General features: G+C 50.8%; 10 protein-coding genes and 1 non-coding gene across 11 annotated transcripts; 7 read left to right on the forward strand and 4 right to left on the reverse strand.

Moving 5' to 3' along the window:
- The first annotated feature begins 12 nt into the window (after positions 1 to 12).
- Positions 13 to 1,914, forward strand: tim44 (protein translocase subunit TIM44). The gene is made up of 2 exons (XM_071036940.1): positions 13 to 995; positions 1,054 to 1,914. The coding sequence occupies exons 1-2, from the start codon at positions 118 to 120 to the stop codon at positions 1,727 to 1,729; spliced, it is 1,554 nt and encodes a 517-aa protein (XP_070903540.1). The 5' UTR covers positions 13 to 117; the 3' UTR covers positions 1,730 to 1,914.
- Positions 1,915 to 2,816: 902 nt separating this feature from the next.
- On the forward strand, positions 2,817 to 3,461 carry BJX68DRAFT_228503 (uncharacterized protein). Its single transcript, XM_071038877.1, has 2 exons — positions 2,817 to 3,095; positions 3,207 to 3,461. Exons 1-2 carry the CDS (start codon positions 2,859 to 2,861, stop codon positions 3,342 to 3,344), a joined length of 375 nt encoding a protein of 124 aa, XP_070903541.1. The 5' UTR covers positions 2,817 to 2,858; the 3' UTR covers positions 3,345 to 3,461.
- On the reverse strand, positions 3,460 to 5,705 carry BJX68DRAFT_228505 (alpha-N-arabinofuranosidase). Its single transcript, XM_071038878.1, has 5 exons — positions 5,261 to 5,705; positions 5,001 to 5,195; positions 4,816 to 4,943; positions 4,676 to 4,764; positions 3,460 to 4,623 (listed from the first exon to the last, which is right to left on the reverse strand). The coding sequence occupies exons 1-5, from the start codon at positions 5,365 to 5,367 to the stop codon at positions 3,580 to 3,582; spliced, it is 1,563 nt and encodes a 520-aa protein (XP_070903542.1). The 5' UTR covers positions 5,368 to 5,705; the 3' UTR covers positions 3,460 to 3,579.
- A 25-nt stretch (positions 5,706 to 5,730) lies between these two features.
- Positions 5,731 to 8,164, forward strand: BJX68DRAFT_278257 (sugar porter family MFS transporter). Its single transcript, XM_071048499.1, has 7 exons — positions 5,731 to 6,151; positions 6,202 to 6,247; positions 6,304 to 6,382; positions 6,445 to 6,636; positions 6,694 to 6,937; positions 6,997 to 7,253; positions 7,310 to 8,164. Exons 1-7 carry the CDS (start codon positions 6,125 to 6,127, stop codon positions 7,983 to 7,985), a joined length of 1,521 nt encoding a protein of 506 aa, XP_070903543.1. The 5' UTR covers positions 5,731 to 6,124; the 3' UTR covers positions 7,986 to 8,164.
- BJX68DRAFT_165292 (N-terminal domain of NEFA-interacting nuclear protein NIP30-domain-containing protein) lies at positions 8,165 to 9,388 on the reverse strand. Its single transcript, XM_071036941.1, has 2 exons — positions 9,007 to 9,388; positions 8,165 to 8,909 (listed from the first exon to the last, which is right to left on the reverse strand). The coding sequence occupies exons 1-2, from the start codon at positions 9,167 to 9,169 to the stop codon at positions 8,344 to 8,346; spliced, it is 729 nt and encodes a 242-aa protein (XP_070903544.1). The 5' UTR covers positions 9,170 to 9,388; the 3' UTR covers positions 8,165 to 8,343.
- A 2,981-nt stretch (positions 9,389 to 12,369) lies between these two features.
- Positions 12,370 to 15,331, forward strand: BJX68DRAFT_252929 (NADP-dependent oxidoreductase domain-containing protein; the record flags this gene model as incomplete). The annotated part of the gene is made up of 5 exons (XM_071042629.1): positions 12,370 to 12,392; positions 12,504 to 12,632; positions 12,681 to 12,929; positions 12,987 to 13,428; positions 14,003 to 15,331. 5 exons carry the CDS (start codon positions 12,370 to 12,372, stop codon positions 15,329 to 15,331), a joined length of 2,172 nt encoding a protein of 723 aa, XP_070903545.1.
- Positions 15,332 to 16,508: 1,177 nt separating this feature from the next.
- Positions 16,509 to 18,030, forward strand: BJX68DRAFT_252930 (glycoside hydrolase family 6 protein; the record flags this gene model as incomplete). The annotated part of the gene is made up of 6 exons (XM_071042630.1): positions 16,509 to 16,780; positions 16,847 to 17,100; positions 17,175 to 17,312; positions 17,369 to 17,626; positions 17,688 to 17,929; positions 17,980 to 18,030. The coding sequence occupies 6 exons, from the start codon at positions 16,509 to 16,511 to the stop codon at positions 18,028 to 18,030; spliced, it is 1,215 nt and encodes a 404-aa protein (XP_070903546.1).
- Positions 18,031 to 18,357: 327 nt separating this feature from the next.
- BJX68DRAFT_228522 (casein kinase II subunit beta family protein) lies at positions 18,358 to 20,171 on the forward strand. Its single transcript, XM_071038879.1, has 3 exons — positions 18,358 to 18,669; positions 19,106 to 19,351; positions 19,408 to 20,171. Exons 1-3 carry the CDS (start codon positions 18,610 to 18,612, stop codon positions 19,891 to 19,893), a joined length of 792 nt encoding a protein of 263 aa, XP_070903547.1. The 5' UTR covers positions 18,358 to 18,609; the 3' UTR covers positions 19,894 to 20,171.
- BJX68DRAFT_228525 (arylformamidase) lies at positions 20,172 to 21,281 on the reverse strand. The gene is made up of 2 exons (XM_071038880.1): positions 21,055 to 21,281; positions 20,172 to 20,989 (listed from the first exon to the last, which is right to left on the reverse strand). Exons 1-2 carry the CDS (start codon positions 21,192 to 21,194, stop codon positions 20,215 to 20,217), a joined length of 915 nt encoding a protein of 304 aa, XP_070903548.1. The 5' UTR covers positions 21,195 to 21,281; the 3' UTR covers positions 20,172 to 20,214.
- Positions 21,282 to 21,684: 403 nt separating this feature from the next.
- BJX68DRAFT_t24 lies at positions 21,685 to 21,756 on the reverse strand. The gene has a single exon. It is a non-coding gene; the product is annotated as a tRNA-His (tRNA).
- A 118-nt stretch (positions 21,757 to 21,874) lies between these two features.
- Positions 21,875 to 23,613, forward strand: BJX68DRAFT_228528 (putative eukaryotic translation initiation factor 3 subunit EifCh). Its single transcript, XM_071038881.1, has 4 exons — positions 21,875 to 21,937; positions 21,997 to 22,036; positions 22,122 to 22,591; positions 22,647 to 23,613. Exons 1-4 carry the CDS (start codon positions 21,930 to 21,932, stop codon positions 23,224 to 23,226), a joined length of 1,098 nt encoding a protein of 365 aa, XP_070903549.1. The 5' UTR covers positions 21,875 to 21,929; the 3' UTR covers positions 23,227 to 23,613.
- Positions 23,614 to 23,632: the final 19 nt, after the last annotated feature.

Consider the following 23,632-nt stretch of genomic DNA (forward strand, 5'->3'; position numbering starts at 1 on the left):
ACATCGCCCTCTCCTCTTGCCTCCCTTCAACCGTCATCTCCTGCGCTCCCCTGTGCCTTTGGGGCTAGTCTTACGTTTTATCATATCTTGATTTGGATTTAATATTTATCGCAGAGCATGATTGCCGCTTCTAGGATGTCGGCCACCGTGCGGGTGGCCGCTTTGCGATCTCAAGCGTCGGCTTTAAGGACGACAAGCGGAAGCATAGTTGCATTACAACGATCATCGCTTCAGTCTCCCTCTTTCAAAACTTCTCTCGCGAGCGAGCTTGCCAGCGCTCCCGTTTCCCGCCTTCTTTCACCATACGCCACTCTCAATCTCACCAGATCCTTCCATGCCGGTACACCTCGGTTACAGCAAAAGCAAGAACAGAAACAGGAGCAGCAGAATGAGAAGAAGTCCGATGAATCAAACGAAGAAAAGAAGGATGATTCTAAGGAATCCAAAGAGGAGGGCAAGTCAGAGGAGAAGGAGGACGCGCCTCCCCCTCCTCCTCATGGAGACAAGTCTCCGTGGCAAGTTTTCCGGGATACTCTTCAACAAGAGTTCAAGGCGTCGAAAGAGTGGAACGAGTCTACAAAGGCTCTTGCCTCTTCGGCCCATCAGTTCAGCGAGAACGAGAATATTAAGCGTGCACGTGCTGCCTATGAAGCTGCTTCCGGAGCCGCCACAACGCGAACCTCGTCCGCCATCAAGACGACCGGCCGAGCCCTTGGAAAGAGCGCCGTGTGGACATGGAATACACCAGTTGTCAAGGGTATCAGAAAGGGTGCCAACGTGACTGCCTCTGGGCTCGAGAAGGCAACGCGCCCTGTGCGAGAAACCGAGGTATACAAGTCCGCCGTTGGGGGCGTAAAGCAAGCTATCGACGACGGCAGCAGCTCTCGCTATGGAGGCTGGATTGAGAAGGAAGAGCGTCGGCGTCAGCGGCAATTACGCGAGGAGGCCGAGGCCAAGTCTGGCCGCAAGACCGAGCCGATGGTTGAAGATCCAAAGTACGCTTTTGCCCTTGAACGTCCATCGCTTCTTTTGTGCTAACATGTCTTTTCCCAGTGCCGGAACAAACGTAACACTACACAAGGATTCAGCCTGGAAGGAATCATGGCGCGACTTCAAGGACTCGAATCCCATGATGCAGAAACTCTTCGCTTTCAAGGAGACGTATAATGAGTCAGAAAACCCTCTGATCAGCACTGCGCGCAGCATCTCCGACCGAGTCGCAGGATTCTTCGCCGAGAATGAAACCGCCATGGTAGTCAAGAAATTCCGGGAAATGGACCCCAACTTCCAGATGGAGGCATTCCTGCGGGAGATGCGTGAATACATCCTCCCTGAGGTGCTAGATGCCTACGTCAAGGGAGATGTTGAAACCCTCAAGCTCTGGCTTTCGGATGCCCAGTTCCATGTCTATGCCGCCCTTGCTCAACAATACACCACGGCCGGTCTGAAGTCGGATGGTCGTATTCTCGATATCCGTGGCGTCGATGTCTCACACGCTCGTATGCTGGATCCTGGTGAGATCCCCGTGTTCGTGGTTACATGCCGCACACAAGAAGTCCACGTCTACCGAAACACAAAGACCGGCGAGCTCGCCGCTGGAATGGAAGACAAGGTCCAACTTGTTACATACGCCATCGGCCTCACGAGAATCCCCGAGGATGTGAACAACCCCGAGACGAGAGGCTGGCGGTTGATCGAGCTGCAAAAGGCCGCTCGTGATTACATTTAAACACCTCCGACCATTCTTCTCTACCATAACACCACTACTCCGATCTATGATGACACTACCATTATACACCGAACCGTTCCCCCCCCCTTTCGACTGTCTGATATATCCGACTGTACAATATTAACCATTCTAAATAGAGGCCAGTTGGGCTGGCACTTCATGCTATGATATTTTAGTAACATCCATTCCCATGGGCATTCCCCTCGATTGCTTTTTCCGTGTATTTGTACCTGATGATTCTGCTTGTTGTGTGGGCTAGGGTATGAGGGTCATTTTTTATGACGATCTGCGTGTCAGACGTGGTTGCCCATTGCTATCTATCCATCGTCTTGTCATCTGCATAAATCTCCTTTTGGCTATTCATGGCGCATGGTGTTTTTCGGTTTGAGGTTCATTTCATATCATCACCCTCCACTCTTCTCTGGTCGTCGTTCTTGCATCAAGACCTGTGGTCCAGCGTGTTGTTACTTCTACCTTATTAGTTTTATAACCAATGCAACAACAGCTTGTTGCTATCGAATGATTTGGATTCCTTCAAATCCAAAATCAAATATCCTTCCAATACAACCGTTGGGTTGCCGAGCCTGGACACTGGATGGTCCTTCGACTAGAGTCTTAGGGTAGATAAAGTCCTGCCTAGATCTAGTGACGAATATATATCTACCATAGGCATAGGCCAAAATTGCATGAAACACATCAGTATCGATAGATCATTATCTCTCGGCCATTTGAACCCGAAAATGCAGAGAAATGTCAATAACTGATTGGTTTTCTGTGCCTCGATACACTAACATACTCTCCGTTCACTTTTCCAGTACTAGGAAGTTCTAAGATAATCAGCCTATGCATTACTGGGTATTAGGTATACTGGGGGAACTTCCCAAGAGAGGCCTTCCTCTAAGTTAACCAGTCAAACCAAACCTTCCCTACTAATGACATCAAGCACCTTACTCCGTAATCAGATCGGAATCTACTTAGACACAACGCCACTAAACTCAAACCGGAAACACCACAGTAACCCCAGACCATCATCCCATCATCCATGTACGTCATAGCCCGTACCCCTCAAGCCTCCAGGGGTATATATATAGTTACCTTGCAGGCACCCTCCAGCCCAAGAAATAACTTTATGAAACTACTACCATCATCTACCACTAAGCTCCAGCAAATCCCATCCTCGGTTCTCCCACGGCCAAATTCAAAAGCATATTTGCATACCACACATCAACTCTCCAAACAAAAGCACAACGCCACCATGCCCCTCGTCGTCCCCGGAATCACCTCTAACAGCGGCGGCAGCAACAAGGACGAATGGCTGAACAAGCTCGTCGGGAAGAAGATCAGTGAGTCTTCGTCGAATGAGACGGTATGTTTGCTTCTCTATTTCTTCTTTTTCCTTTAGTTTCCTACCCTCCCTTCCCCCCCTCAACTCTCGTTTAGATTGCTTGGCCGTGGGTGCTAACACGACAGAATACAGTGCTTCGCAAAGAAAGACCTCCCGGAAACCCACCGGATCGTGAAACCGGGCGATTTTACGACGATGGATCATCGGCCCGATAGGTTGAATATTCACCTTGATGAGAATGATAATGTTCGGGATGTCAACTATGGCTAGAGAGAGAGATATAGAGGGTTACAATACCCATGGAAATAATACGTCATGATGTTATTTTTACGATGTGATTTGATACGATAGGAATGGATTTGAACTGAATCGATTTTTTGAAACAGACTGCGTTCTATTATCGTAAATTGTAGCGTTAGACGTCGATGAAGGTTGAGGAGAGACAAGACGAGGTGAGGTAGGGTACACAAAATAGGGTAATGCAGGGATAAGTCTGTGAGCTCAATCAAGGCTTCCATCTCAGGAGGGTGAGGGAGTGCTTAGGGAAGACGTATGCGCCCTGCGCAGTCCACTTGCTCTCCACGAGGCCAACCTCCTCCTTGCCCTTCATGTTGGTGACCTGCGGGTTCTCGCCTGTAACAGTGTACACGGTGACTTCACCCTTGGGGCCGTCAAGCTTCGCCTCGATGCCCTTCTCCTCGTGGATGTTGATCACGACGACATTGACGAAGCCGTCTTCGCCGAGGGTCGCGCTGACATCCAGCCAAGGGGTGTCCTTGACGCTGCGAACCCACTTCGGTTGCGTCTCGCCTTCGTATGCGGAGACGGAGACGTGTGCGCTGATAGTCCAGCCACGCATGAAGTTCGAGAACAGCCACAGGGGCCACCAGGTCGTTTGCTTGACGATGCCCTCCTTTGTTGTCATTAATGGCGAGATGACGTTGACGCTCTGCGCGATGCAGGCCATGCCGACGTCCTTGCTCTTTCGGACAAAGACGTTGAGCCAGGCGCCGACAGCAAGGGCGTCTGAGAGGTTGTAAGACTCTTCTGCACCCTTGCTGCCTTCGGCGCGGATGGGGTCCCAGACGTTCCATTCGTCGAAGCAGATGGTTGGTCGGAGCTGGTCTGGGGGAACGCCGTTTTCGATGCGGGCGAGATCGATGAGTGAGGATGTGATTTCAATGGCGCGCTCGGCGGCGAGAGGGGCTGTGACGTTGGGGAGATGAGAGGACGAGGCAGTGTAGAGATGGATGCTGTGCATGTCGATGAGGGGGACGGCGCTTGTGGAGAGCGGCGAGTGGACTGGGAGCATGGTCTGCTTGAGGGTGTAGTAGTCCCAGGATGCTGTGCCATCTTGTCCGCAGAGGATCAACTCAAGAGAGGGGTCGAGCAGTTTGAGGGCTAGCATACAGTTAGTCTGGGTAGAAGAAGTGGATGGCGGAGAGTTACCTTTGGCCCACTGGTATGCCTTGTGAGCATATTCCTCCTTGGTTGTCTGCTCCACCTGCCACGGGCCCCAGACTTCGTTACCAAGTGCCCAGTACTTAACCTGCATGATGTTAGTATGCAATAGTACAGCAAGATGTGATGGTGATACGTACATTGTACGGCTCTTGTCGGCCATTCTTGCGTCGAAGGTTGGCATAGTAGGTGTCACGGGTACCGTTGCAGTAGTCAACCCAGGCCAGAGCTAGAAAGACTAGTTAGACAGGTGCAACGTGAGCTAAAAGTTGAGCGTTACCTTCATCCAGAGTACCAGTGCCCATGTTCAGGCAAAGGTAGGGCTCGGTCCCAAGGACTTCGCACCACTTCAAGAACTCGTCAGTGCCGAACTGGTTAGTCTCTGTGCCCAACCAGGCAAGCTCAGGCCTGGACCTAAGTTAGTACAAAGTACTATAGGTCCTATGGAAGAACAGTGGAGCATACCTAGCAGGCCGTTGGTCCTTTGGGCCAACTCCATCGATCCAATGGTACGTCGCGGTAAAGTTACCACCAGGGTAGCGAACCACCGGGATCTTCAGTCCCTTCAAGGCTTCGATAACGTCTTTCCGAAAGCCGTCTTCGTCTGACAGAGGGTTACCAGGATCATAGATGCCCCCATAGATGCAGCGGCCCATGTGCCTAAAGACAAGGGTCAGCTAGTGCGGCCTTGGACAAAGGTTAATCAGCCACAAAGCCAGGCTTACTCTGCAAAGCCGGCATAGATATTAGGGTTGATCTTGGAGATGCGGCGGTCCGGGTGTATCGAGATAGCCGGAGCGTCCTGCTCGCTGAGCTTTGTAAAGGTCGTCATAGCGGTCAAGACAGGTAACTAATCAGGGAGCGAGGTCGACACAATCCCGGATATCGGATAGTGATTGGCAGGGAAAATAAATCACAACAATAGAAGTGCTCTTGCTGAATGTTCAAAGACCTAGGCGAGGCGACTGGGCAGCTAATATTAATGCCAGGCGGGCTCGTCAAGGCAGCCAGATCCGAATAGGTAAATCCCCTGCGGGGCTGTTGCAGGCGCAACAGCAGATAGATTGTCAAAGTCCGGCGGGGGTTGAGAACTGGCGATTGTATGGCGCCGTCTGATTTGGTGGTGAGGCCTCGGTCTGGCTATGGGATTCTCCGTCAATCAGCTTCGGCCGTTCCAGCCCACATTGGTTTGTGGCTTCGGTTCTCCGCAAAATCGGCTGACGCTTCGTTTCGCTTTGCAGGATCGGACGCGACAATTTTATTCGCCAGTGTCTTCAATCCGGGTTTGTGCTCATGATCTTTGTCAAGCAGCAAGGCCGACGGGGGACGGCTCTCGCGAGCTTCGTGACAATCGTACCAGGTGCTCCTGCGTCCTTACGGGATTAACCCGGCGGGCATCAACTGAGTAGCAAGTGACGATGCCATCCTCACGGTGTCTTGACCTCGGAAGACTTAGCTCGCTCCGTATGTCGGTCGTGTAGTTCATCCCCAGGTTCTTTAAGAATGGCGGGTCCTGCTCCTCTTCTGCCGTTTTGTCTCCGCACTTTTCTTCTCCAGATTCTCGACCATTGAGCGCAACCTTAGTAAAAATGCGTCTCTCTCCTGCGTGGTACCAGGTATGCACTGATGCTGAGCTTCGTGTGAGCCATACTCACCATCATTTCAGTTCCTCGTCGGCGTCTTCGCCTCCCTGGGGTCGTTTCTTTACGGATGTGCGTGTGCCTCTCTCTGGTCTATTGAAGTCGACTAACTATCGTTTCACGTGCAGATGATCTTGGTGTCATTGCAGAAGTGATTGCCAGCGGATCGTTCAAAACGACCTTCCATAACCCAGATGATACCGAAACGTAGGTTTTGCATGACACAACCGGAAGAGTCATGAAAGGGAATACAGATTGACTGTTGATAGTGGCTTGGTAGTCTCCATGTTCACAGCAGGTGCTTTCTGCGGCTCTGCATTCGCTGGCCCTACTGGTGATTACCTTGGACGACGATGGACCATCATCATCGGTTGTATCGTCTTTTGTCTTGGTGGAGGTCTGCAAACTGGTGCTCAGACTATCGACTATCTGTACAGTGGAAGATTCTTCGCTGGAGTTGGGTAAGTGCTGATAATCAGAGCCCAAGTTACCACAGCGCAGTCTCTAATCCATACTAGGGTCGGTTTCCTCACCATGATCGTGCCTCTATACCAAGCAGAAATCTGCCACCCAGATATTCGTGGCCGTGTCACTTCCCTTCAGCAGTTTATGCTTGGAGTCGGAGCTCTTTGCGCTGCGTGGATTTCTTACGGCACTTATATCGGGTTCGAGGAGACAAACAATGCTCAGTGGCAGGTTCCTCTTGGTCTGCAGATCGTCCCAGCGGTCTTTCTTGGCCTTCTAATCATGCTGTTCCCCGAGGTGAGAAATAGTATCCCGATTCTTTGCTTTCGTTGTCGCTAATGCATGCCGCTGGTTAGTCACCCCGTTGGCTTATTGATCATGGTCGTCATGAGCAAGGGCTTAAGACTCTGGCGCGGCTCCACGCTTATGGTGACGAGAACGATGCCTGGGTTCGTGCGGAGTACACACAGATTCAGGAAACCATCACTCGAGAGCATGAGGAAGAGGCCAAGTCCTATCTGGAGCTTTTCAGGAACCGGTCGTCCTTCCGTCGTCTCTTCCTTTGCTGCGCACTCCAGGCTTCCGTTCAGATGACTGGTGTATCGGCGATCCAGTAAGTTGAACCGCAGGAAGAGTGAACGAGAGAGAACAACGAATTGACCAACATAGGTACTACTCCGTTGAGATCTACGGTCAGATCGGAATCGAGAACGACGAGACCCTGCGCTATCAGGCAATCAACTCCGTCATCGCCTTGGTCGCTCAGTTCCTGTGCATGATGCTCATCGATCGCTTCGGTCGTCGCTGGAGTTTGATCGGTGGCAACCTGGGCAACTGTCTCACCTTCATCATCGCTTGCATCCTGCTCGCAAAATTCCCTCCAGAGGTCAACAACACCGGTGCCCACTGGGGTTTCATCATCATGACCTGGTTGTACAACTTCTCGTTCTCATGCACCTGCGGTCCTCTGTCCTGGATTATTCCCGCCGAAGTCTTCGACACTCGCACTCGCGCAAAGGGTGTTTCGCTCGCGACCATGACCTCATATGCCTTCAACACCATGATCGGACAGGTGACGCCAATTGCCATGACCGATATCGGGTACCGCTACTACTTCCTTTTCATCATCTGCAACTTCACCAATGCCGTGTTCTTCTGGCTGCTTCTACCCGAGACGAAGAAGCTGCCCCTTGAAGAAATGAACTACCTCTTCTCCAATTCCCCCTGGATTGTTCCCGGCACAAAGAAGGAGGACTACATGGTTCATGATCTGGAGCGCAGGGTCGTGGAGCAGGAGGAGAAGCAGCACGCATATGCGACGCATGACGAGACGGAGGCGAAGTAAGCCAGGCCAGGCGTAAAGCCGCATATGCGGCTATGCTTGATGATACTGTGTAATTTAACGAGATATCGCAGATGAGATGGGCCATGTGTAGTAGATAATGTCTTGTTGTGGCAGAAATGGGGTTGAAGGGGCTGTCCCGGTGATATAGCCAGTTTCATATATATATATATGTCGATGTGCCGACTAGTACGGTAGGCGACTTCATTCCATTCGTGATAAAGTACCATTCGAGTAGAGACAATACGGACCTGCATTCTGCGGCCCGTAGTTAATGCAGTGGCCTGCATACCGGTGCTTAGTATAAAGTCGGAGGGTGGAGTTCCGGCGGAGTTCTCGCATAGTGCGGTATGTTGTGATATTATTCTGAGTCTGAGCTGTAGCCGATCAGTCCGAGAGACGGTGCAGGTGGACTAGTAGCGGGGTTTGATTGTGGTTCAGCAGGGCTTCCAGATTTCGCGTCCTTCGCAGATTGGTCCACAGTCGCCTGACTTCGCTGTTCCCGCGCCGTTGAAGCGCTGCTCTTCTCGCCACCCCTGCTCTCAACAATCTCCTTTGCCTTTTTGCTTGTTCTCTGCTCACTCGTAGTATCATCAGCGACTTCCTCACCCACGGATTTCCGCTTCCGCCCCGGAATAAGCAAATCCTTGCCCTTCTCACGGCGACGCTTGCGCGATGCGATCTTCCAGTCTTCACCTTCAGCCGCGGGCGTCACATCTGCAGCATTATCTTCAAGCGCAGCCTTCTCAGCCTCCTCGCGTTGTCGCCGGAACAGCTCCAATTGCTCAGCAGTTTCTTTCTTGACAGTAGCCTCCTGAGCACGAGTCGACTCCATAATTGAGTCTAGGAAATCAACCTCATCTTCGTCGAGTGCGCGGAATTGGTTCTTCAGTTTGATCTTTTCCTCAAAGGCTTCCTGTTTGGCCACTTTATGTCGTCAAGAGAGGATCATCAGGGTATGTCAACCGGGCGTCCTTTTCTTTTTTGAAAGTCTTCTAGCTTGTTTGAGATGGTCTTTACTCACTCTTGTTCTGTTGTAGGACGTCGTATAAGCTCTTCCCATCTTGGTTTCTTAGCTCGGCTTTTCGTCGTCGTTCCTCCTCGAGCTCTCGCTGCACGCGGAGCCATTCGTCATCGCGCTCAACTGGCTCTTGATCCGTTCCTGCGGAGACGAATCCTGAAGACATTTTTGTGTTTCTTGCAGTAAAAAGAGTAATAAGGTGCAATGCCTGCTCCAATCCAAAGAACGGGGCGGTTAGATGGTGGCTGGAAATTAAAAGACCGACTACAAAACTGGAAGATGACGAAGACCAAATCGCAGTTGACCGTATCAATTGCCTGCTCAATAATTCCTTTGAAACTCGGGCATGGAAGAAATTGTGTCTGTCGCGACTAAATTACAAGGAAGAAACTTAGGCTTTGGGATGTTATGTCGTTCGTGGTACCAATAGGATCCATAATGATCTGGCAGAAAAGGGCGGTCGGTCAAAATATGTATTAGTAAAAAATGTATTAATAACTAACTATATGTAACTATAACTAACTTATATAGTGTAGCTTGCAATGAAGCTCATTTTGACTAATCATTGGGCACTTTGGTAGTGGTTAACATGTAAGTACCAAGCAACCTCTAGAGAATTCTTTAATTCTAATAAGAACTAGGATGCCCTGCTATTACCTTTCTAGAAAGCTAGGCATTTCCCTTAGGAGCGTGATCTCACAGGTGTCAATATCTTTTTTTTCAACAACTATTGCTTTTTACGCACAGCCACATAACGGTTCTCCATCAACTAGACTCCAACCATTATTTTATCACCCATATTCTTCTTCTTAAGGAGCTGTTATATTGTCATTTACACTCACACTAAGCCAGTCTGTGTTTTCCAGCGCACAGGCTCGTAGCTCAGAAGCATATGAAGGAAAGCAGTTAGTGGGGGAATCGTTTTCGTGGTTACTAGTTAGCCACCTTGATTCTTGAGGACCTCGAGAATCTGGCATCGATCCAATAGCGACGGCTACAGATGTCATGACATTGCTGTGTCTAACATAGCTAACGCTTGTCTGAGACATCCCGCCTCTTCAAAATACGAGGTGTTGGTTTAAAAAAAAAACTCCCTGCGAAAAGCATTTCCAGCATTTTCTGGCCTCATATTCTCGGAACAGAAAGGTAATGTTCAACCAACAGGCACTATGGCGGAGTGGTTAACGCGTACGTAAAAATACAAATCCTGCAAAATTATCTCTTCTAACAAAACTTATAGGATGCCCTGCTATTATCCTTCAAGGAAAGCCAGGCATTCCCCTCGGGAGCGTGAGTCGAATCTCACTGGTGTCGATCATTTTTTTTTCCTTTATCTTTTTTGTTTAGCTTAGACCCTGCTACTCATGATACCCTTTTTGGGTGCATGGGCTTGTGGGCGGCTAGGGAATGCCAATAGCCACGAAAAGAGAACATTGAAGACTCATGAACATATGCCATTGAACAAATAATGCAAGCCTTGGCTTTTAATTTCACAATGATCTTGTGGGCTGCGTGATATGTTAAGCCATAATTAATATTTATATATGGTTATCATTATATAAAGGTATCAAGCAGTAGCGCTACGCATATGTGTTGTTGATAGGAGAGGAAGTAGGGGACTTTGGAATCGGATTTTCAACCCTCGAGAAGTTTGTCGAACATCAGACTTGTTTCTGTCTTAAAAGACTCAACCATACCACGCCCGTGGATGTATGTTTACACTTTAGTTGGCTTCCTTCAATGCGCCCCCACTACTACCTGCTGCTACTACCCTTGTCTCCTACTACGCTACTTCAACGTTTCCTGACGAGCGCCACAACAGAAGATAAGGTTGAAAGAGGCCCAAGACAAATACCTCGACTCAAAGCAAGAGCTTTGTCACGAAGAAGTGGTTAGAAGTTTTCGATGGTCAGGACAGCAGACCCAACTACCCCAGAATCTCAAAGCATAACAAGAAAATAATGTCTCAACTGCTAGGTAGACAGGCTGTTTGAGTTGGCAATGCCGCCCCCAACCTCCGATACTATCGATCATCAATTGAATGCCCACGAAGAAAACCCTGGATGCTACGAGGCTGGAAGGGAGAGTGACGACGAGACAGGCGGCGCGCAACCTGACCCAGGCACGAAAGCCCCTCAGGGAACGAAAGATCATCTTAGAGGTGCCGCAGAAGGTACTGCCCAATAACTCGGTTCCAACCAAATCAGGTACGCCTGAGACGGTTCAATCAGAGAGACGGCACAGAAAATACAGGACATCTTAGAGTGTCATCCAGTGACAACCATGAGGGGTTCCCCGTATGTCAAACCACTGTTGGAAAGGCTCTGCCCATATGTGGATATATGTTCGCAAATGGCCCATGGAAGAAAGCATTGATCAAATTCGGTGTTGATCCAAGAACTCAACCCGACCTTCGTTTCTATGATGATCACGTTTGACATGGAGTTCGATCCAGTCGTGGAACATGCATAGCATGACCGGATAGTGAAAGGAAACCTCGCATTCCCACAGTCCCTCAAGGCAGACGATAATATCCCGCACATCTTCAATGGGAGGAAGTTGCTGCAGATGATAACACATGGAGATTTGCGACATAACGGATGAAATCCTTCAAAGGGTGATAGCAACAAGCGAAGCTCGCCTGAACTTCTCAAACAAGACAAGATTCTTCTTGAATGGAACAATGGCCAAGATTATGGTGATAATGGGTAATAAGCTTCTATGCATTAGGGATAATCTTCTACTTGATGATAGCGTCTATGAGTGTCTGCTAAGGTTTCCTGATGAATATGTGCCTCCGAAGGAATGTGGCATCCGAAGATACAACCTGGAGTTTGGGCAGCATTATACAACTAAGCAAGCTTCCCTGAGGGGAAGAGTAGTGGAGGCTCTTGTAGCTAGGAATGTGTACAATATCATTGTGTTCATACCCAAGAACTGTACCGGGGCCAGAGGTATATGCCTTGGTTAGTGTGACTTCGTATCTACTAGTGCTGTCGGATGAACTCGATGGGAGGAACTGCACAGCACACGCTTCCCCAAGGCCAAGTGCCGAATCTCCAATAATAATCTTGTCCCTTTGAGTTCAAGGGCGCGGTTAAATTCAGAAAAGCCGCGACTGGCCAGGATAAAGAGGGATCAGGCCCCAAGCTCCACCGGGGCGCTCCACTCATGATGAATGTCATCATTGCCCCTCCGGGGATGCTGGATGGACCTGCCTCGCTGTGCTGTTTCGGAGATCTCAATTTTTCCTTTAAATCTCCCCCCTCCTCCGCCGGATAATTTCTTCTCAAGACTTTTTTTTATTCTCGCGATTCTTCTCTACCTCTGACTCTCCTTCCGATTTCATCTCCTACCACGAGCAAGATGGCCAACCTCGAGAACACCAAGTAAGTGCTCGCAGTCCACGTGTTACTTTGAGATCTTTCCCCTCATTCGTATCGACAATGAAGCGCACTCCGGAGGACGAAGCAATTGCTGAACCACCTCGCTCCTACTAGGAAGACTTACACCCTCAACACTGGGGACAAGATCCCTGCCATTGGTCTTGGAACATGGCAGTCCAAGCCCAACGAGGTCCGAGAGGCCGTTAAGAACGCTCTGCTGAAGGGCTACCGTCACATCGACACGTAAGTCGCTTCTGAATGTTCTCGAGACATTTCTGACCGTCGATGCAGTGCGCTTGCCTATGGCAACGAGCACGAGGTTGGACAGGGTATCCGCGACTCTGGAGTTCCCCGCGAAGAAATCTGGATCACCACAAAGCTCGACAACCCCTGGCACCACCGCGTGCCCGAGGGAATTGACTCCTCCCTTAAGAGCTTGGGCGTCGACTATGTTGATCTCTACCTTGTGCACTGGCCCAGCTCGACCGACCCTAACGACCTGAAGAAGCACCTCCCCGACTGGGACTTTATTAAGACATGGTACGTCACAGCTCCCTCCTAGATCTTGGATCAGCTCAGAGACTAACCAGAGAACAGGCAAGAGATGCAGAAGCTCCCTGCCACCGGTAAGGTCCGCAATATCGGCGTCTCAAACTTTGGAATCCGCAACCTCGAGAAACTCCTCAACGACCCCAGCACCAAGATCGTCCCCGCCGTCAACCAGATTGAACTGCACCCCAACAACCCCTCCCCCAAGCTGGTCGCTTATAACACATCCAAGGGCATCCACTCCACTGGATACTCATGCCTCGGATCCACCAACTCTCCCCTCTACAAGGACCAGACCCTTCTCCAGCTGGCTGAGAAGAAGGGCAAGACTCCTCAACAAGTGCTCCTCGCGTGGGGTTTGCAAAAGGGCTGGAGTGTCATCCCCAAGTCCGTCAGCAAGTCTCGCATTGACGCCAACTTTGAACTTGATGGCTGGAGCTTGACCGATGAGGAGGTTAACCAGCTGGACAACTTGAAGGATCGCTTCAAGGTCTGCGGTGATGACTGGCTCCCTATCAAGGTCTTCTTCGGTGATGATGAGTAGATATTTCGCAATAGAATATAGATTTTGTCGTTTCTTGCTATTTGATCCATTTAGTGATGTGTCGTCTTGTCTTTCGAACGTTCTCAGCGGAGAGTATATACTACCCCAACGAAGAATCTCCTCACTCACAACTATTCCCATGTTTTTATTGAGCAATCCAAAAACCCCCAAGTATCAATTCCTCTCAATAATCAAAATTTTGTGAGATCTTGCTTATCATTGGCGAACAGGTGCCCGGTTCTCGCCGTGCCTGAGGCACGTGCACCGGATCACACGCAGCACCGCCACCACCTACTGGGGATTGACTCCCTCGTCATCAGGCATCCGTCTCTTGTCTTCCTCCTTATCATCGAGATCATCTCGAGGATGATATTCTCATCTTCCATCTTTCTCTAGAATTGTGAAACCTCATTGCCAGGATGCCTCCGTCTAGTGGGCACCTGCTGCTCCCCAAGCTCTGGAGAGCGGCTAGGTGAGTCATTCGCCACTCAGTGTATACTTCCGCCGGGGTTGCTGACAGCTCTCCAGGTTCGCTTACGCGAAGGCGTACAAAGCCGTAAAGGCAAAGTTTCCAGAACCGTCTCAACAAGTTTCGCTTCGTCTCCAGCCGGCGTATGTGCGAATTTCCCCCCAACAGCCCATCAATCGCGCCGCAGCCATCCGTCAAGCCCGCAGTCGCCACTTCTCCTCCCGTGCGGCAGGCTCTTTCGCTTCATACTTCAAGACAGCGGCACAGGGTGACCGGGCTGCGTATCGGACATCACGCATTGCGGCCAACATCAGCCGCCTCACCAGTCGGGCGCCGTTTGCTTCTGCTCTTCGTCCGAACCTCACCGGAGGTACCCTCGGCCGTACTGCGGGGGGATATGTGATCGGTGCAGGCCGTGTCGGAGGTGCACGATACTTTTCGCATGGTCCGGCTGCACCGGCTCAAGTTATAAACAATGTGTCTGTGGGTGTTCGGGCTTTCTTCCTCTCGGGGCAGAAGGCTCGGTTCGATGGCATTGACCCTGTCACCGGAAACAAGAAATTCAAAGCCGTGACGGTGCTCCAGGATGAGGCTGAGCGCAAGATGACCGCTATCCCTCGCACAGCCCCTGGCTCTTCCATCGATTTTCAAATCTCGCCCACCATTACTGCCTTCGGCCTTCAGAAGAAGTTTGCCGGAGCTAGCGTTGAGACCGAGACCCTTAACTCCGAGGGCCTTTTGGACTTCCTCTCCGCCGATTTCGCCCGTGCCCTCAAGGACTTGGCCGCTGTTCTGAACGACCTCAAGCGATTGTCGACTCTAGGTGACCTGCCAATCCTACTCCAAGATAGATCAACCATCCGAGTGAGATTCCCAGGTTGTGACGCCGAGACGGTCGAGCGACTCTGCGACGAAGTCGGTGTTCAACGAGGAAAAATCATGCAAGACGCAGACTTCGACATCCGCACAGGCGCCGAACTGGCCCTCCTCTTCCCATTCGCCCCAAGTATCGCTCCATCCACGGATACAGACGACTTCTTTTTCCGCGCGGAGATTACCCCATCGCAACGACCCGACGAAGTCGACTGGCAAGCAATGATGTCAGTCGAAGACGGCGACACACAGGTCTCCCCCGAATACGGACGCCGACGACCAAGCAACGAGATCAGCTTCGACGACTCCGCCATGTTCGGGTCCAACCCATGGGCCAAGTCGTCCTCGGGGTATTCTAGCATCAACGTGAGTGAGCTTGGTGATCGAGCATTCTTTCCTGAGGTTGTGAGCTATGGGTTCCCGGAGAGTGCCTCTGAGTATGATGGCTCTGAGGGGATCCGTAAGTTCATAGCCGAATGTGATCAGGCTGTTGGTGGGCGTTATTGATCGTTTCTTTTCTTATTGTCTGTCTGTCTGTCTTCTTTTTTTTTTTTTTTACCGTGATATCAGACTTTGACAGTCGTTTCGTTTGTTATTTACTAATTGTAGATTGAATCTGCCATTTGAAATATGGAAATACATATTATTATCGGATTTCTTGTCTTTCATCCTCAGTCCAAACCCATACCTAGATATTGGCATCGTAACGAGACTAGTCTAGTTCATCGAGCCACCACAAGTCCTAAATCTCAGCGTGAGAACAAAGCCAAGATTCCAAGAAAAACCATACAAGTCAAGCAGAATAGAATCGTGGGGAGATTCTTCAGACCTGAGGAAGCTCGGACCGTCGACCCGTGCCAGGAACGCGGCGGGTCCTCCAGCGTACTCAGATATTTACCCCGGAGTAGTCACACCCCGGATAACTCGGTGGCGGAGGAAACGTCCTTGCTGGTTTCGTTTTTAGTTCGATCTATTCGGTGACTATTCTGTCGATCATAGGTCCTAGGGGACGGAGGTTGTACGGGCTAGTAGCCTTGTATAGATGAAACACGGGGTGATTCTTCATTACCCCGGACTAGTGATCTGTTAGACTAGGGACAAACAGTCGGCAATTTACCTTGCTATGGCGCTTTAGAGTGCGGGTGGCTTTTTCATATAATCTCTTAAGTTCAACGCACTGCAGACTGTATGGCAACCAGGAAACGTTAACCACAGCTTTTGTAGACGATGGATCTAGAAGATCACACTTCCAAATAGACACTGACTGTCAGGCCAGGCTAACCATAAAATGAAACACCCAACTGTCCCTGAGACTAGATTAGTATATGACGATCAGCCGCTTCAGTACCTGTTCTGTTACGGAGCATCCGTCGACTTGAGCAGGCCAAGGAAGGATGAATATTGAATATGGCAAACGGGCCACTTTGCCCATCCGAAGGCCTTGAGAATTACCTCAGTTTCGCATGACCAGTCTCGATTTTATCCAAATGGTGTTTAGCCCGGTGTTCCTTGATCCTTTTGGCAGCGGGTAGTGGTCCCTAGTCGATCTATGCTCGCTGGGACTGGTATATAAGAGCTTGTTCGCTCGAGTTGTTGGAATCGATAGTCGAAGCAGAGCTCAAACTACCTTTTCTGCAGGATCAGAAATAGAACCGCACTTCCTCCTCTTTCGCAGTCAGTCACCATGCAATCCATAAACATGAGGGCCCTCATGGCCCTTGTGCCGCTCCTCGGCGCCTCAACGGTAACCGCCCTGCCGCAGGCCAGCACGACCGCAGCAACACCCACGAGCTCCGGGCCTGCCGTGACGGCGTCTGGAAACCCGTTCGAGGGTTACCAGCTCTACGCGAACCCGTACTACAGCTCCGAGGTTATGTCGCTGGCTGTGCCCTCCATGACGGGTTCGCTGGCGGAGCAGGCGACGCATGCGGCTGAGATTCCGTCGTTCCATTGGATGTATGTTTTCGTTTAACTCCTTCCTTCTGGACCGGATATGAAGCTAATGTCTATTGTTGTGGGCAGGGATACAACCGCCAAGGTCCCATCGATGGGTGAGTATCTGGCTGATATCAAAGCGCAGAACGACGCTGGGGCACAGCCGCCAATTGCCGGAATTTTCGTCGTCTATAACCTTCCCGACCGTGACTGCGCGGCGCTGGCTAGTAACGGGGAGCTGGCGATTGCGGATGGTGGTGTTGAAAAGTACAAGGCGTATATTGATTCCATCCGGGAGCATGTTCTGACATACGCGGATACAAACATTATCCTCGTCATTGGTTTGTTTCCCATTTCTTTCACACGGCAGTCATATTTATAATTGCTGTGGGAGATGCTAACACGGGGTATGCAGAACCGGATAGCTTGGCCAACCTGGTAACGAACCTGGGTGTCGCGAAGTGTGCGAATGCCCAGGGTGCGTACCTTGAGTGTACAAACTATGCAATCACGCAGCTGGATCTGCCCAATGTCTCCATGTATCTTGATGCCGGTCAGTCAGAACGATACGTACCTTCACATTGGTCTTCACTTCGCTAACTTGCACAGGCCACGCCGGATGGCTGGGTTGGCCTGCCAACATTGGCCCAGCAGCCGAGCTCTACGCGAGCATATACACGAACGCCTCGTCCCCGGCATCGTTGCGCGGTCTGGCCACAAACGTCGCCAACTACAACGCCTTTAGCATTGATACCTGCCCGTCGTACACATCTGAGAACGCGGTCTGCGACGAGCAGGGCTACATCAACAGCTTCGCTCCGCAGCTCGCCGCGGCCGGATTTGATGCCCACTTCATCGTTGACACTGGTTCGTATCATTCGCAGATCTTCATTTCAAGATAAAGCATGGATCCGCTAATCAAGAGCAGGCCGCAACGGCAAGCAGCCGACGGGCCAGAATGAATGGGGTGACTGGTGCAACTCCAAGGGCACTGGTTTCGGCGTCCGCCCGACAACCGACACGGGTAATGAACTGGTTGATGCGTTTGTCTGGGTCAAGCCTGGTGGTGAGAGTGATGGCACTTCTGACCAGTCTGCTGAGCGCTATGATGCGCACTGTGGTGTCGATGCTGCTCTTCAGCCGGCTCCTGAGGCTGGTACCTGGTTCCAAGTAAGTTGGGCGATAATGACTGCTGTAATGTGAGCTAACTCCGTGTATAGGCATACTTCGAGCAGCTTGTGGCGAACGCCAACCCTCCCCTTGGGAGCTAGATACCTTTTGTTTTGTCTTGTCGGGGGTTGTGTACATAGTGGTATTGTCGGAAGAAACATGTATATACGCAGAATCAGAGTGAACTTCAATTGAAGAGCTAGAATCAAGTCACTGGGCCAAAATATAAGCTCTTCGGGCAGAATTTTTTTTTTTTTTTTTTTTTTTTTTTTTGACAAGATTCAATAAGAAAGAGACAAAGTGCATTTGTTTCTCGACACTGGAATAGTTGCACCACTAGGCGGTGAATGGAGGCTGGCAGATTTGACCGCCAGCCCCGCGCTAAACCTGAACAAGCAGAACTTCTGATAACAGCCACAAGAAGAAAGGTGAAGAATCACACTACATCAATCAGGAGACTGCAAGCCTTTCCTTCCTTTGTGGAATTCATTCCTTGTTGTTTTGAAAAATCCGCCGCTGGATGCTTTGAGGGGGATTATTCCTGCTGTACAGTTAGAGGGACCATTTCTGCTTGGGTTACCTTGGCCCGGTCTTCTCCCACTGCTGCAGGCAAAGCAACCAAAATAATCTTACCTCCGGCCACGCCCTGAGAAACTCAAAAGACGAGCCGACCCGTCAAAATGATGGAAGACTTCAACAGCGAGACCGATAGCGACTACACCAGCTACTGGAGGGATTGGGTAAGTTTCCTGCACTTGCTTGAGCTTGAGGCTGTGGGGTACAAAGGGAAGGGACGCAGCAGGGCGGGGTGATTTGTCGCAATTCCAAATGCTGCCAGGTGCGGATGATGTTGCGTTTGTTGTCGAGGCCATTTCCAATGTTTGGCTCTTGGATTTTGAGAGCCTTCTCCCAAACGTTTAAGACATCCCCCTCCATCCGTCTATCGCAGAAGCCATTGGCAATCTACGGGATATGGCGCTTTTGAATTCTCGTTCCGACGGGGATTCGATCTCTGATCCTGCTCCTGTGCTTCTCCGATTCTCAGGCTCGGATGAGGTGCTGTCTGGATCCGTCCCCGACTCGCTGTCCGACCCTGGCCCTGCCCTGCTCTCTCTGCGACGGCGTTATCCATACAGAATCCCTCTTCCAAGACCCAAACCTAACTGGCGCTCGCAGTTCATCTCCTCCCGCGGCAACGAGTACTTTTGCGAAATCGACGAAGAATACCTGACCGATCGCTTCAACCTTACCGGCCTGAACACCGAGGTTCCCTACTACCAGTATGCGCTGGACCTGGTGACTGATGTTTTCGACCTCGACGCCGACGATGACCTCCGCGAGCAGATTGAGAAATCGGCACGTCACTTGTATGGCCTAGTCCATGCTCGCTACATTTTGACTACTCGTGGTCTCACCAAGATGGTACGCACGGTTGCTACTTTGGCGAAGGCCGTGTTACTGACATTATCCGTTCATAGGCCGAAAAGTACAAGAAAGGCGATTTCGGAAAATGCCCCCGTGTAATGTGCGAGGGCCATCCTCTTCTCCCCACCGGCCAGCACGATATCGCAAACATGAGCACCGTCCGCCTCTTCTGCTCCAAGTGCGAAGACATTTACAACCCCAAGTCGTCCAGACATGCCTCCATCGATGGCGCGTACTTTGGTGCCTCTTTCACCAGCATGCTCTTCCAGGTATTCCCGCACCTCCTCCCCGAGAAGAGTACCCGTCGCTATGAACCGCGCATCTATGGCTTCCGAGTCCACTCTAGTGCTGCTCTTGCGCGCTGGCAAGACCGTTTCCGCGAAGAGACTAGGACTCGTCTTCAGGATGCCGACGTTCAGGTGAAATACATTGAGGACGATGAGGAGGAGGAGCAGGAAGATGAGGAAGACGAGGCGCAAACCGTCGACTCCAGGGAGGCAGCTCGTGGTGATGCCGCGTCGATGGACCTTGGCCGCTGAGATATGATGCTTCTCTGACCATTGTTGAAATTGCATGCCCTCAGCGGGCGGCGCATGGTCTTTTTTATTCGAACTTGTTCTCGTTTTCCTTTCCGTGGTTGGCCCTCCGAACTTCGAAGCATCAGGCGTATGGTTTTCTTTTTGTGCGAGTATGATAACGACCATGGGGAGTTGAAGTCTGAAAATGGCCGGTCTATTTTCTTCTTTTCTAATGTGCACTAGTTTCATGATACCTTCTATGGTGGAACATAACGAATCAAATACGGTCTATCTCGACAATTTATTTACTGTACACCTCTCGAACTACAAGCCTCCGGCAGTCTAAACATTCAGATCCTGCAGCTTCTCGAAAGTATATACGATTCCTCTCGCAAGCTCCTCCCCTTTCTCCCACGCCTCATCATGCTCCCCCTTAATGGAAAGGAAATGAATCTCCCTTCTTTCATTCCCACTTTTCTCCCACGCCCCCAAAGTCTCCTTCATCTTCAAACTCTGCGCAAGATCACACAACCCATCCTCCTCCGAATGCGCAAGTACAACCGCCCTCCCCTCCTCCCACCCCAGAACCCCTTCTTTCCCCTCCACAACAGCCGGGGAAACAGAATCCCACAGAGTCTCATCGTCCCCAAACGCCCCCTCAATAAACTCCTGATACGCCGAGATATCCCTATGCGAATCCCGCAGAAGCCTTAGGTCATAAATTCCGGCCATGCCAAGGATTCCAGTGGGCGCCGCACACTCTTTTCCAGAGGAAATTCCCCGCATAACCGCCTGGAACGCTAGTGTTGCTCCACAACTATGCCCGACGAGTACATAGTTACTCCCGAACTTGTACTTTGCCTGCAGGAACGCGAGGGCGGCATGGATGTCCGCTAGGTGATCTGGGTGTTTTGCGGCGCGGAGGGTGTTGGTTGGTTCAGTTGAGGGGTCTTGTGGATGCGATGGGTGTGCGCTGAGACGGTAGGAGATGGAGGCGAGGCGGCTTATGGGGAGCGGAGAGGTTGTGCTGGAAGTCTTCCGGAGGATCTCGAGGGCGGGCGTTAGATAGGACTCGGAGGTTTGGGTTGGGTCGCGCCAGGCGCCGCCGTGGATTAGGCTTTGGACATAGATAGCTTAGATTGAATTCAGTGTAGACTGTTATGAAGCATGGGAAATATATACATCACCCAGTACCTAGCATTCGTTCCTGTGTTTGTTCCTATTCCTGTGTCCGCATCGTTGAGGGGTTGTGCGGGGTGCAGATCTGCAACAGTTATCGTTTGCAGGGCGTGGTCGCCGTAAGAGAAGGTTTCGAGGGACATTAGAGCTGCTACAGAGCAATTGGGTATGTTATTTGCTTGCTGGTTCCTAGGAATAGAGAAAGCAACTGGTGGAACCGAACCTTGCGGTTGGAGACCGGTTTTGATTCTCAAGGCGGGGGGAGGAGGCCGCGGGCCTTATCTTTTGTATCCCCGTTTTATCTCCACCTCTTATCAACAGGAAGCGAACGTATGTTGTTTATTTTCAACGTGTGCTCCAGGTTGATAAAACTGTTACTTTTACTTATGAATCTGACTATATACCTATACCTATACCGAAGGTTGGATTGCGGCGTATACTTCGCCCTGTCGAGCATTGCCGCAGGCGTCCTAACGGTAAACGAGCCACTTTTCTTGCATTGTCATGCGACAGAGCCTGAACGTCTAGGCAAATGGCTGAAGCCTGAAGGTACAGACGGTAAATTGAAAAAATGTAACATAGAGTCGTTGCGGGCTGCTCAAAAATGAAAAAAAGAAAGTACACATGAATGATTGGCGCTACTGGGAATCGAACCCAGGTCAGTTCGGCCACAACGAACTATGATAACCACTACACTATAGCACCTTGGATGTGTGAAGGTCTGATACTGCCTTGACACTATCAGCATGTGTCTTGGCGCGCTAACCTTTTCGGCTGAGGCGGTGGAAAATGTTCGATTCATCCACACAAACCATCGCCGGCCGCCAACTCTCATTGTCGCCGTTAGTCAATTTTATACCCCGGTTGCAGCATTCAAAATGGCGGAGTACGTTTTGACCTTTTTGGAACGACTTTCTTAGAGCTACTTCTAATATGCTCCAACAGGAAAGATGTCCCCCTCACGGCCGTCAAGGTCGAGGCCTTGGTACGAAAACTCCATTCCCCGCTTTATGAAGATTTTCTGCGATGCGATAAAAGAGACATAGGATTGGAATACTGATTCCGAGTAGGTTGTTATGAAGATCATCAAGCACTGCTCGCAAACATTCCCCACGACCGCGACTGGCTCCATCGTCGGTATGGATGTGGGCGGCACACTCGAAATCACCAACACCTTCCCCTTCCCCGTCGTTGAGGTGCCCGCCGAGTCACATTTCGATAACACCGCTCCCAACCCTGCCGCTGCTGCTCCCCGTGCAAAAGCGAACACTGTTTACCAGGCTGAGATGATCCGCATGCTTCGGGAGGTCAACGTCGATGCCAACAACGTCGGATGGTACACAAGTGCGAACATGGGCAACTTTGTCAACATGAACGTTATTGAGAACCAGTTCTTCTACCAGAAGGAGATGAACGAGCGGACAGTTGCTCTTGTTCACGATCCCAGCCGGAGCTCCCAGGGGAGCTTGAGCCTGAGAGCCTTCCGCCTCTCGCCCAAGTTCATGGCTGCTTTCAAGGATAACAAGTTCACTTCTGATGAGTACGTTTCCGAATTATGAACTAGCGCCTAGAGCGAGCTAATTTTTGCATTCTAGACTGCAAAAGTCCAACCTCCGATACCAGGACATTCTGGTCGAACTCCCAGTTGAAATCCACAACTCGCACCTGATCACCTCCTTCATCCACCAGCTCCAGAACCAGACCCAGACGGCCCCCACGGAAATCCCCGCCTCTCTCGCCGGCATCGAGTCGTCACCCTTCGCCAAACAGCCCGTCCTGGCACCGAACTTCGACAACCTCTCCCTCAGCATCGACCCCTTCCTCGAGAAGAACTGCGATCTCCTTCTGGAGAGTATCGAAACCCACCACACCGAGACCAGCAACTTCCAGTACTACCAGCGCTCGCTGGCCCGAGAACAGGCCAAGATCACTGCCTGGCAAGCCAAGCGCAAGGCCGAGAACGCCACCCGCGCTACACTCAAGCAGCCCGCCCTCCCCGAAGACGAGTGGCAACGGCTGTTCAAGCTCCCCCAGGAGCCCAGCCGCCTCGACAGCATGCTCAACAGCCGCCAAGTGGAGCAGTACGCACGCCAGGTCGACAGCTTCGTCTCGGCCACAACAGGCAAGATGTTCGCGGTCAAGGGCAACCTTTTGCCCAATGAGGTTGCCAAATGATTTTAGACTTGCTATTGGATGCTGATGCTGTTGATGTTTACGGAAACCGGGGATTCGGGAATCATGATTTCGTGCATGACCTTACGGCGTACCTAAGGAGGGAAAATTCTTGTACCGACTGTTAATATGTCTTGTGATGTTCCAGCGACAGATAGAGTTGCGGGATAGCTATCGCTTGAATACTTCCTCTACACTTGCATACTTACCTCTGTCTTTCAACCTAAGCTATCTACCTACTCTGTCCTAGGTATAGAATAGTAACCCTAAAGATGCTGATTAGGGCAACCTATGCACGTGGAAGGGGTATGACCTCATCGATTGATAACGATCGATAAGAATGCATCGCATGCAAATCCCAGTTCTAGATCCTCGGAATGCTATCTGAAATTCTCTAATTAATTAATCT

Source organism: Aspergillus pseudodeflectus (genome assembly GCF_044049435.1).
Source record: "Aspergillus pseudodeflectus strain CBS 756.74 chromosome Unknown BJX68scaffold_5, whole genome shotgun sequence".
Lineage (NCBI taxonomy): Eukaryota > Fungi > Ascomycota > Eurotiomycetes > Eurotiales > Aspergillaceae > Aspergillus > Aspergillus pseudodeflectus.